General features: G+C 38.3%; 1 protein-coding gene across 3 annotated transcripts in view; it reads left to right on the top strand.

The window, feature by feature from the left end:
• Positions 1 to 12,823, top strand: part of LOC139948502 (E3 ubiquitin-protein ligase UBR4-like) — a 122,735-nt gene that overhangs the window by 5,813 nt on the left and 104,099 nt on the right. For all 3 annotated transcript variants that reach the window (XM_071946669.1, XM_071946668.1, XM_071946667.1), the window contains exons 7-17: positions 205 to 472; positions 956 to 1,015; positions 2,157 to 2,365; positions 3,320 to 3,419; positions 4,655 to 4,795; positions 6,970 to 7,090; positions 8,310 to 8,512; positions 9,467 to 9,552; positions 10,165 to 10,247; positions 11,150 to 11,250; positions 12,002 to 12,218. In XM_071946669.1, coding sequence (XP_071802770.1) covers positions 205 to 472; positions 956 to 1,015; positions 2,157 to 2,365; positions 3,320 to 3,419; positions 4,655 to 4,795; positions 6,970 to 7,090; positions 8,310 to 8,512; positions 9,467 to 9,552; positions 10,165 to 10,247; positions 11,150 to 11,250; positions 12,002 to 12,218 — 1,589 coding nt within the window. The remainder of the gene's footprint in view (positions 1 to 204; positions 473 to 955; positions 1,016 to 2,156; positions 2,366 to 3,319; positions 3,420 to 4,654; positions 4,796 to 6,969; positions 7,091 to 8,309; positions 8,513 to 9,466; positions 9,553 to 10,164; positions 10,248 to 11,149; positions 11,251 to 12,001; positions 12,219 to 12,823) is intronic.

The following is a 12,823-nucleotide window of genomic DNA, read 5'->3' as shown; positions in this document are numbered from 1 at the left end:
TATGGGAAACATCTTTGTGATCAAACTATAAACATGGAAATGGAAGGAAACCCAAAGTTTGAAACGAAAGTTAAAAGTAAATTTTTGTGTATAACCCAGATTCACTGTAAGTTGACAACTTATTGAAAATGACAGTTTCTTTTGTAAAACTTGTTTCTGTTTTTACTCTTTGAATGCAACGTTTGGATTATTTTCTGTTTGTAGTTTCCCCTCATTGTTGAATGACATGACCATCGTCTCCCGCGTCCTGGCCTTACCGACCCTTGAACCCATGACCCCAGGTCACATGGAGAAGCTGACCACTGTTGTCATGAGTTGTTTGTTTGCTGCTGTCTCTGCTACTACCACCAATACGCTGTTGACCCTGGCAAGCAGTCAACAGGTTCGCAGTGGACTGACCACAACCACTACAACCAGTGGTACCAAAGATGAAGAGCAAGAAAACATTGCAACACTCATCGTTCAGAAAGGGGTAAGCTTAAAGCATTTCATGATATTAGTGTTATTACTACACACAGGTATCACACACAGTTCCACTAATTACCATTCCTAGTAGTGGAAACCCAATGGCTTATGTACTGTGGACTTAGTTTCCACAGTCACATGTGTTTTTTTTTGTGGCAAGAGGCAATTGTAGTAGGATTAATCAAAAAGAATTAACTTGATAGTTTAGTTGGGAAATATTTTTAAACAGCAATAGAATTGAATAAATTGTATTGAAAGGATTCATTTCAAACTGTCAAGCCTTTAATTCAGGTAATACTTCTTGTGAGAATGAGTGGGATTGAGTGCTGATCAGTATAAAAAGGTCATAGAAGTTCAACTTGGATGAAATGTTTTGTTCCTTGTGTCTCTATTATCGCCTGTTTTGTGCCAGTGTCAGATTGTGCAAGGTCGTTTTGACAAGTTACTTGTAGCCAAGTAATCATGTTCTTATTTTCCCGTTTCCTATCAGCTTGGCCTGTTTAAGGTCCTACAAGGCGCCATTCAGCAATCAACAAGAGCTGGAGGCCATGTAAGTTTTTTCAACTAACAAAACATTATTAACTAGAGGAAATGAGATCATTACGACTCAACATTGAAACATGTTTGAGTCATTTGTTATGATTTGATAGATATTAAAGGTGCATGATGTCCTGACACCAGGCTGTAGTCTTCGCCTTGGTTTTAACCTTAGAAATAGAACCCGGAGAACAGTAAGTGCCACATTATGCGTGCGATTTCGTTGTGAGACCATTTTTTTATGCAATTTTTTTTACGCAGGATTAGCCATACTGTAAACGTCATGAACATTGCCCAATAAAAACACGTAGAAACGGTCGATGTGCATTGCCACTGGGTGATCATTTTGTCATATACGCATTTGCGTAGTATCGAAACGCCGCGTCCACAGACGACACAAAGGGCGGCCGAGCACAGCGTTCTCCGGGATATATATTTCTATGGTTGTAACCTGTCTATCTGTGTATGCTAAACATATACATACACTTTAACATTACATTGTACATTCAGGTATGCAACTTCTCAGCCGATCATTTGATTTCATCTTTTTCTTCCTTAGTCTCAGTGCCATAGAAAAGAAAAAAAAAAAAACTATCCAAAATTTTTTTATTCCTGGCTGAACAACATCGAGCAGGAAGGAGCGGTCGCTGTTAACTTGGTGTTAGATTAATAATAGAAGTCTATCAAAATTATTCAGCAAAAATTGAAACAGCTGTTGTAAACTGCGTACCTGCCAAAAAGACCATATGTTGTGGCCTGATATTTTGATCCTAGCAGAGTCTTTCTGGAAGGCTTAAATCAGGCTGAAATGGCCTTTAAGAAGGACCCTGCTAGGGTCGAAACGTCAGGCCGTTAACTATTGTTTGCAAAGTTATTTAGCAAAACTTGTGTGTATTAGAGTTGAAGTCCATTCGTGGATAAAACCTACAATTATCATGAACTTCCCATAAATGCATACAAGGTGAATTAAGTCAATTTAGCTTAAAATCTGGCTTTCCAATTGTAAACAAAAAAATTACCAAGATTACCATGCCATTTTTTACCAGTTCAGGAAACCTTTGCAACATTCATGTAGGCACATGATTAATTTACCAATAAGGTCTTCAGTATTTACCGAGTGCTGTTTATATTAGTCTATTGTACTCATTAAACAGAATCTTCAAAATCTACACATGCTTGGAGCTTGGTGTATTCTGAGAGACTTGGACCGTATCCTGAATCTGAATGTAGCAGCTCTTAGTGAGAAGCCTAAGGATCGGGATAGAGATATACCAGGCAACCTTAAGGCAGAACCTAAGCCTGCTGTAGGCAAGCCTAGAGAGGGAGCTTCAATGGGAACAGGACGTCCTGGTTCAGCAAAGGGGTAATAACAATCAAGCTATAAAATTAAATCGAATTACCTTGCGTTTTGAAGTGTTTTTGCGTTATGTACAAACCCATATAAAAGTTTGAATTGCTGTACTGCTATTGTACAACTACTTGCATATCAGTGCTTTTAAATTATTTTCTGTGTGGTATACAAATGGTAAATTAAGCCCATCATATTTGTAAATGCTCAGACAAAGTTATGCAAGCATAGCACAAACTATCATTTGTATGGCATTAGTTTCAACACAAACTATGAAGTATGAACTATGAGTTTCACATAAAAAAAACCAAGTTTGTGCCTCATTCACACAAGCTTTGAACAGGTCTGCATCTAGGAGCCTTCAAAACATTTGTGCATGTGTAATCCAAAGTGATTACTCTAGTCAAAATATGAAGCTCTACAGTAATATCGATGACTAGAGCAAGCTAGTCGAGACGGTGAGACCAATTAAGAACTCACTCCACAGTAGTGAAGTTAATAACTAGAAGTCCCCTCGATCCACTAAATCTTAAGTAGTAGTTCTGGCGATTTTCTACCTTCCGCCCAGGTAGTACATGTACATGTAGTTAAGAAGGAGGACATTTTCAGAATTAGTCTCCCTAATTCCGAAAAAAAATCTACCCCGCGTAGTGGAATAAATAGAACATAATTGAGCTGGCAAGTAGATTATTATTATTATTTATTGTTATTTATTTGGCAATTCACATAAAAATACAAAAATACATACCAGTATGGTAATACAGCAAGCCAAATATAAATTCTTTAACGGCAAGTAGCGAAACTGTCTGGGGTATTTATGAATAGTTGTTTAAGGTGCACAAACTTGCACAAAGACACGTTTTGCTCAGAAGAAATGGAACTGAACCAAATTGCTGAATGATATTAGATCTGTTGAAGCTCATGTTGTACATGTAGTTAATTAGTTTTGTTGATATTTGTTGTTTGTAGAGCTCAGAATATCAGCAGTTTGACTGTAGCTCTTTCATCTTGTGCCTTGTCTCTACTGACTGCATTGCTAGAAGACCTTCATATTGAAGAACTCTCAATGGTAAGGATCGTATCACTTATTGTTTTATTTAGTGTTTTTTCTCGCAATATCACCGTTTAAAGGCAGTGGATACTATTGTGGTAATAACTCAAAATAATTGTTTGAATAAAGATTTACTTGCTAATGAGTAATGGAAAGCTGTTGATAGTATAAAACATTTTGAGAAACGGCTCCGCTCTGAAGTAACATAGTTTTTGAGAAAGAAGTAACTTTCCATGAATTTGATGTCAAGACGTCATAAGTTTAGATTTTGAGGTCTCGAAATCAAGCATCTGAAAGCACACAAATTCGTGTGACAAGGGTGTTTTTTCTTTCATTATAATCTCGCAACTTTGATGACCAATTGAGCTTAAGATTTCACAGGTTTGTTATTATATGCTTATGTTGAGATATACCAACTGTGAAGGTTAGTCTTTTGACAATTACCAATAGTGTCCATTGTCTTTAATATAAGCTTAATGCAGTGATAATACAGGCCTGGAATTATACGCAGGCCACCCGTGGTCTTGGCGGTGGTGCCCCTTCGAAAGTCAGGGGTTTCTCTTAACGTTTTATTTCAATTATTTTCCCAATTGCCTGCCGAGCGAGTCAACCAACCTTTTAAATCACCTGAAGGCTTTTAACTACATGTAGCCCCGCATGTGTTGACACACACAATTTTTAAAATGTAAAATAAAATTTAAAATAAAAAACACGGAAGTGAAGTTTGCACAAATGTTTTTTTTTTTTCAATTTCATTTCTTAATTTCTGCCCTAAATTCAAAGTAATACTTTGTCCACGAAAAACCATTTTCATGATTTTGTAATTTGAGAATCGGTTGTTTGAACCTGTTTTGAACTTTTTTTGCAACCGCTAATTTTGAGCCCTAAAAGTTTTTTTCAGGCCTGAAGCCTTTTAGGCATCTGAATTGAAAGCACACAAATATTGTGCAACAAGGGTGTTTTTACTTTCAATATTCTCTTGCATCGATTACCAATTGAGTCAAAATTTGCACAATTTGTTATAAAATGCATATGTTGGGATACACCAAGTGAAAATACTGGTCTTAGACAATTATCAATGTTGGTTGTTTAAGACCCTAAACCGCAGGGTTGACTTCTGGATTTGTTCATATATTCTATGTAACTAATTTGAATTTGTTAGTTGATGTGTGTTTGAATGTTTTCTTGTTTAAGACTACTCCCTTGACTTACCATTTGCCATATTTTGTTTCATTTGTTGACTGTTTGAGCAGAAGGTGGATATGTCTGAGGCAGCCCCAGCTCGTTTGAATGTTTTACCTCAATATACAGCTTGGCAGAGAGTCTGTTGCATCATTAATACTGTCCCTCTTACCAACCTACTCATTAACCTCTTCACATCAGCCTACAAAAAGGTAAGAAAAGCTTTCAAGTTCTGGACACTGTTACAGTTTGTATACCTTGATTGATGTAGGGACTCAGGGCTTGCCCTTAACACTAGCCCGGCGTACATTGTCTAGTAAAAACTGCTACGGGCTAGTAAACACCACCTCTCAACTTGCCCCATGGGCTACTATAAACTGTACCACCTGTACTTGTGTAAAATGCTCATATTCATTCCATTCAGATGTGAACAATACATTTTGTAAATGTGTTCATTTATTTTTTAAGGTTTGAGTGTAACTTTATTTGCCTATCATACTTGTTGTGATTGCTAACATTAATGCATCAGAAAGATATATTTATGAATACATGTTTAAAATCAGGGCTACTAAAACTTCCTGGGGCTAAGTTAAACTCAGAGTCTATTGTTGGCTACTTAACAAAAAGGGCCCACATAACACTATGACCTGAATGTGGAACTAGGTGTGGGGATACCAATGTACACAAAGACACTAGGATTGCAGTATTTTCATCAAGTATCAACCATGAGAATGTCTCGATCCACATAACAGTAAGCGTGTTTTGAAGTTTCATGTTGGAAACAAGTCATTCTATTTGTCTGAATAAAAGACAAAGACAAGCTCAGTGCTAGCATCTTTTGTTTAATAACCATGATTGTAGGACCTCAATTAAGTCAACTAAGTGAGACTGCGTTTAAAAAAATCTCGTCTGAAAAGTTCCCAGTAATAACGAATACCGTGGATCCCAAAACAAAATACCGCCCAAGCTTAAAGGCACTGTACACATTAGGTAATTGTCATGGACCAGTGTACTCCCATCATAAGCATAAAATAACAAGCCTGTGAAAATTTGGGCTCAATCGGTCATCGAAGTTGCGAGAAAATTATGAAAGAAAAAACACCCTTGTTGGACGAATTTGTGTACTTTCAGATAGGAATAAAAGACTTTTAGCTAGAAGTCTTTAATAATTTTAGTGAGAAAATACCTCTTTCTTAAAAATTACGTTATTCTTAGGGAGTCATTACCCACAATGTTTATACTATCAACAGCTCTCCAATGCTCGTTACCAAGTCAGTTTTTAAGTTAATAATTGTTTTGAGTAATTACCAAGCGTGTACCTTCCCTTTAATGTGGGCATGACTCTCTTTATTCTTTCGTTGTAAATCACATTCAAATTAACTTTTGGGCCACAACATGTGATGAAGAGGAAGTGGAACATTGATTAAAATATCAATGTGATTCTAGCTAAGATCATTGGATAGGGGAAAGGTGAAACTTGCAATGAATGTAATGGGGGGGGATAATATCTGTTAAGCAGTGACCTACTTCTTTATTCTGTATAATGCTCTGATCAGGAAGAGAGTTAATGTAAAGGAAATGCTGACTCATAGCTTGTAGTTTGACTTTGCAAGGATGACAACTGGCAGTATGCCATGTTATTGTTGGTGTGAACTAAGAGTCAAAGGTCAAAGTTCATACACACACATTCAGGTCTAGGGTCATATGTCTACTAATTTGTCTAATCAAATAGTCAAAGGTCAAGATTAAAATACCACATTATCAGTTTGGAGTTATTAATTTAATTGGTTTTCCTTAACGTGTACATGAACATGTAAAAAATACATTTTTAATTTTATTGTATTACCTTCATTGCACAAATACATAAAAAAATTACATTGGTGTAAAAGGGAAAGTGAAAGGAATACATTAAGAGTCTTGACAACCAAACTTTTGTTTTTATTCTAAAAAACTAGAGCTAAAAACTAAACTTTGTTTTAATGATTAAAAGGTTGTAATATGGTACATGTAAGCAATCTTCAAACAAGTAACTATTTTACATGTTTAACAAAGTAGGGTTGCTTTACACGTTTTTGCCAAACTTTCACTTTGAGCATTAGTTTGAACTCAAAACATTTTAGGTTAGTTTTCCGTTTGTGAAATCTTTGGTTTGAAAAGTTATCATTTAAAAGTAGTGAACAGTTTGTACTCTAATAAGAATGATTTGTTCAAAGCATTAAGTTGTTATATTGTATGTTGAAAGGGCACCACATTGCTTTGGTCACATTGCCAGTTCTTTCAATGGTTAGCATTTTTTAGTCAAGTGCTTGAAACAACTTTTATAAAGTCGTTGTATTGATCCTAATATTTTCACAATTTTAATTTGAGCTTGATATTTGGTTAACAGGCATGTACCACTGTGAGACAGCGGAAAGATTCTATGGGATCTGAAGGGGGTGACACTGAGAGTAATTCACTGAATGAATGCTATGGGGATGACTTTGGCAGCTCTGATGAGAGTAGTGAAGGTACATACATGCTATGAGGATGGGGAGGCTGGGATGGGGAGGCTGGGATGGGGAGGCTGGGATGGGGAGGCTGGGATGGGGAGGCTGGGATGGGGAGGCTGGGATGGGGAGGCTGGGATGGGGAGGCTGGGATGGGGAGGCAGGGATGGGGAGGCTGGGATGGGGAGGCTGGGATGGGGAGGCTGGGATGGGGAGGCTGGGATGGGGAGGCTGGGATGGGGAGGCTGGGATGGGGAGGCTGGGGTGGGGAGGCTGGGATGGGGAGGCTGGGATGGGGAGGCTGGGATGGGAAGGCTGGGGTGGGGAGGTCGGGATGGGGAGGATTGGATGGGGGATGGTGTTGGGTTCGCTATGGAGATGACTTTGGGAACCCTGATGAGAGCAGTGAAGGTACATACATGCCATGGGGATGGGGAGGCTGGGATGGGGAGGCTGGGGTGTGGAGGCTGGGATGGGGAGGATGGGATGGGGAGGATTGGATGGGAGATGGTGTTGGGTTCGCTATGGAGATGACTTTGGCAGCTCTGATGAGAGCAGTGAAGGTACATACATGCTATGAGGATGGGGAGGCTGGGGTGGGGAGGCTGGGGTGGGAGATGGTGTTGGGTTCACTATGGAGATGACTTTGGGAACCCTGATGAGAGCAGTGAAGGTACATACATGTACATGCCATGGGGATGGGCAGGGTTGGGTTGGGGAGGTCGGGATGGGGAGGATTGGATGGGGGATGGTGTAGGGTTCGCTGTTGAGATGACTTTGGCAGCTCGGATGAGAGTAGTGAAGGTATATACTTTGTATGCCATGAGGATGGGGGAGGATGGGATGGGGAGGATGGATTGGGACTCGGAGGGGGGTTGGAGGGTGGGATGTTTGAAGGTGGGATGGTGGAGGTACGGTTTGGTGGAGGGTGGGTTTGTTGTAGGCTGGGATGGTGGAGTTCGGGATGGGGGCTTGGGTTTGGGTGTGGGCATGGTTAATCTACAGGGTTTAGTAGGATGGGCTTCATAAGACGTAGTTTGCTTTTTAAAAAGACTTAATGTTGAAAACAATGTTTTGCTATCAAGGTGATTTTTGAATATTCACTGTTAGAAATTGATGCATTCCCCTTTTAAAGTGATGGACAACATCAACGGCTGTAGAGTTTTGCTTTTGGTTTGGTTTGGACTTTGTTAGTTTTTTTAGTTTTTTGTTTTGTTTAATTTTGACTGGTATCTTGTAGACGAGGATAGCGAGCCCATACTAGGACCTTGGTTTGAAGAAACACTGACCCCTGATTCTGAATCTAAAGAGACTGTGTCTAACAATCAAGGACCTCCTCCACCAGTACCAGGGGGAAGTAAGCCAGAGAACAAGAAGGAGGCGGGGAAGAGAGAAGACTCTCCAAGCATCACAGACGCAATGGACAAAGAGGAACCTTCTCAGGTACTGTTCGGTTCTTCCTCTTTAGGCAACCAGCCGTTGATTTAACCAAACTCTTCCTAACTTAGGATAAATCTTAGGACTTAAGACGTGTTCAGTTCCGTATCCAAATATGTAGAATGCATTGAACCGTTCCTAAGTACATGTAAGGACGGATTACACATCCTAACTCGAGTTAGAGTTAATCCTAGCGTTTCATGAAATCGGCTGCAGGGCCCAATTTCATGGCTCTGCTTACCGTAAGTAAAGAATCTGCGCTTGCGGAAGCAGGGAATTCAGCGCTAATGTGAAGCATATTTCATTGTCACGGGTTAGCGAGGAGTTTTGGCTTGTGCACTTGCATACTCCATGTTTACTAGGCTTACATGTACTACGCTTACACAGCTAGCGCAGAAATTCGGCGCTTGCTCAGAAAATGGTGACCGTAAGCAATGGTAAGCGCAGAATTCGGTGGTTAGCAGAGCCATGCAATTGGGCCCTGTTTATTTATTTCCCGCGCACCCGAAATCTAAAATTGCTGCCATGCTAAGTTAATTTGGTATTAGCTTTTCAAATAAAGTTCTATTGCTTTCTCTATGACCAAACAGTTTTAATTAATTACCTTTGTTGTTTAATGTATATTTAGGGATTAGTAAGGATAAATGCTAAACTAATTCCTTTTTTTAATTACTATTTTCACCTGATTTACACAACAAATGAAGCCCAAATGTTCACAGGTTTACTATTTCATGTTTATGTTTGTTCACACAAAACATGATAATTGTCTGTGACTATTTTGTAATCTCTGCCAGTCCTGTATATTTGGATCGAAAGCTAAGACCATCTACCCTACTCATCTCGTTATACCTGTTAATAGAGAAGATATTGTGATCTTATTTAAAAAAAAAACATACTTTTATGTTTGTCTAGATTGTTTAATGAAATCATTATTTAATTTTCCCCCTTTGTGTACTTAAGTATCTGAAGCTTGCCTCTGATGTTCTACAGTTTTTGACAGTACACCTTCTTAATTCCAGTAATGGTCTTGTCCACACCTTCCCTAGGTAAGATCTTTATGGTTTTGTTTGGATGTTTGTAAAATCCAAGTTCCTATTGTTGGATTTCAAATCTCATAACAATTAAAGGATTTGGGTACTTTTTGTAACACAAAACACAATGTCCACAGATTTACATTAAACTCACACAGTCTGAAAATAATGATAGTAGAAAGCTTAATTTAAAATATTACTTGCTGAGGTGCTGTAGTTTTTGAGAAAATACTAAAACAATGAAACGAAAATCATTTTACATGCTAAAATAATTTTCATCTCATGAGACAAAAAATATTTTCTTGACTTGTTTTACTCATTTCTCAAAAACTACAGCACCTCGGCAGGTAATATTTTAAGGGAATCTATTTACCATCATTATCTTCAAACTATGTGAGTAAGATGTAAATCTTTGGACATTGTGTTTTGTGTCCTACACAAAGGTACCTAGACCCTTTAACACCCGAACAGAGTTAAGAATAACAATTGGTGAACATGTAATTCAATTGTGTATACCAAATATGAAAAGGTGATTTAATTTGCCATGAATAAATGGAGAATACATTGACACTGTTCGTTTACTGACTACATTGACAGTAAGAATTTGTCTTTTCCTTTCTGCGGTAGTTTGTCTTTCAAGGAGGTTCACATTTTTGGTATTGCTGGCGTCGTGAAAGATTTAGACAAAGGACTGGTCAAAATGGATGATGGTAAGAAGAAACAAATGCATTCTAGTTCACTTTACAACGAACCGGTTACAATTTGATCATATTTGGCTGTCACACTTTAAAGGCACTGGCAACTATTGGTAATTGTCAAAGACCAGTATTCTCACTTTGTGTATCTCAACATACATGTATGCATAAAATAACAAATCTGTGAAAATTTGGACTCAATTGGTCATAGAAGTTGCGAGAGAATAATGAAAGGAAAAAACACCCTCGTCGCACAAGTTTTGTACTTTTAAATGCCTTAAATTCGAGACCTCAGCTCTCAGGTCTCAAATTCAATTCAAATATTTCAGTGAGAAATTACTTCTTTCTCAGAAACTACGTTACTTCAGAGGGAGCCGTTTCTCACAATGTTTTATTCTATCAACAGCTCTCCTTTGCTCAGTACCAAGTAAGTTTTTATGCTAATAATTACCAATAGTGTCCAGTGCCATTAAAGAGTAACATCATAAAAAAAGGTCAATGAATGGAGAGATTTTGTGCACGGTTACATGTATATCAGTTAATTTAATAATAATAATAATATTTATTCGGGCAATCACATTTACAAGCACATATACATACATTAAAAATATTTAAGAAAACAAAGTAAAACAACAGTGGGGTGCCCAGGAGAGCATAAAAGTTAAAAAAATAACTGTCGCCAAAAGGCGTATGTCTCCTAAAACCCTAAAAATAAATAAAGGCAAGAGGGGGCATATCAAAAAGCACAGAAGATAATACAAATCACTAAACAATTTAAAAAGGCAAACAAGCAAAGACATACACAGAAAAAACACACCTAAAATTTTGATTGTGTCAATCAAAATAAGCACTATGTAAAATCTCTTACTATTAAATGGTGTTGTGTTACTCTGTTTCAATTTCTTCTTATCCATTAGGTGTTTTGAATGACAACTTAGCAGCACTCAACCTGTCAGCTGCATTACTCCACTGTGTTCACACTCTACTGGCATCAAAGACTCTATCTGACACCTTACAGGTAACGTACAGTGGAATGGTTTAAAATGTCTATTTAGGCAATTCTGATTCTCAGATTTTAAGAGTGATCTTGACACGGCCTGTTGACCATTTAGTTACAAAGGGGTTCCAGATTTTATAAGAGAGCAACTTGTTCATCGATTGTTACTAATGCTGTTATTACTTCTGCATAGCTTCATCAGTGATATTGGGAAGCCTGTTACTGAGAGAAAACAATTCCAGAACTGCTTTTAGAGATTAACACACAGTGATAGATGAGGTTTGGAGGAGTCATTAGGTCAAAATCACCATCAAAGTAAAATAGCTTTATTGTACATAGCCTTTAAAGGGGAGGTATACATTTGATAATTACTCTTAAAACTAATGTCACCAAAAACTTACTTGGTTAGAAGTACAGCAGCTTTCGAAGTGAAAAGCATTTTGAAAATCATTTTACTTTGAAGAAATGTCGATTTGGTTGGAAAAAAATATATAGGTTTTTATCCCCCAAAATTTGAATCTGAAAAGTGTTAATGACAGTTACTCAGATTGAGTATTCCCATGACTGATTGTTCTTACTGCGTGGACTTTATCGCTCTGGATTTTTCGACGGTATCTGAATGACGTGACAACCTATTGAAATGAAGCTTATTAGTTTTATTGTATATATTATCTATATTTGTATGGGATTAAAACACTCAGAACTTATACTTTCCTTTTGAGGCCATACAAAACTAAACTGATGTCAACTTTGCTCCTTGTAACTTGTGCAGGAATCACTGCTTGGCCACCTAGGGGTCTCCCCCAGTGCCACTGGTCCCTGGCCTCTCAACATACCACCTCGTACCCTCGCTGTCCTGGCTCATGTCCTGCTTCAGCAGCAGCAACAGCAACACAGCACCATGTTGGGATGCTGCAATGTCCTACAGCGTGTCCTGGAGACTCTGAGAGAGATTGCTGTTAAGGGAGAACCACTCACAGAATCTGAAGGTCAGTTTAGAGTTAATGATAATAATAATATTGAAGTCTTATATAGCACACGTTGATATTAACAAGGTACTGAACATGCTGAAGGCGCTTAGTGTGTACATTTTTACAGAACGTAGGTTATTAATGTTTTGAATCCTTAGACCCAATTATGAATCACCTTATCAGGGTTTAAAAGATGCTACCGCACATTCAGCAGCCACAGCCAGGAACACTGGGGCAAACCCCTTCTCTTGGTGATAAGTGCACTGTTTTTTTTACATGCATTACACAACACACAGGACCAACGGGACCAACAGTTTTACGTCCCATTTGAAGTACGAAGCGATGGTTAAGTGTCTTGCTTAAAGGACACAAGTGTCGCGACTGGGACTCAAACCCACACTCTGCTCAGAAACATCAGAGTTTGAATTTGGTTCTCTTAACCGCTAGGCCACGACACCTACACAATTATTTTTTAGCTTGTGGAAAGTTTGAAGAAAAAACAAATGAAACCCCCCCCCCTAAAAAAACAAAACAAATGTAACCACACCATGCAAAGCTTCAAACAACATTTATCTTCTGGAGACTACAGGACAAGTTCAGTTCAGAACAATTGTAGACAGCAT

The sequence above is a fragment of the Asterias amurensis genome, chromosome 15 (assembly GCF_032118995.1).
Source record: "Asterias amurensis chromosome 15, ASM3211899v1".
Lineage (NCBI taxonomy): Eukaryota > Metazoa > Echinodermata > Asteroidea > Forcipulatida > Asteriidae > Asterias > Asterias amurensis.
This window is presented reverse-complemented; position numbering and strand designations above follow the sequence as displayed.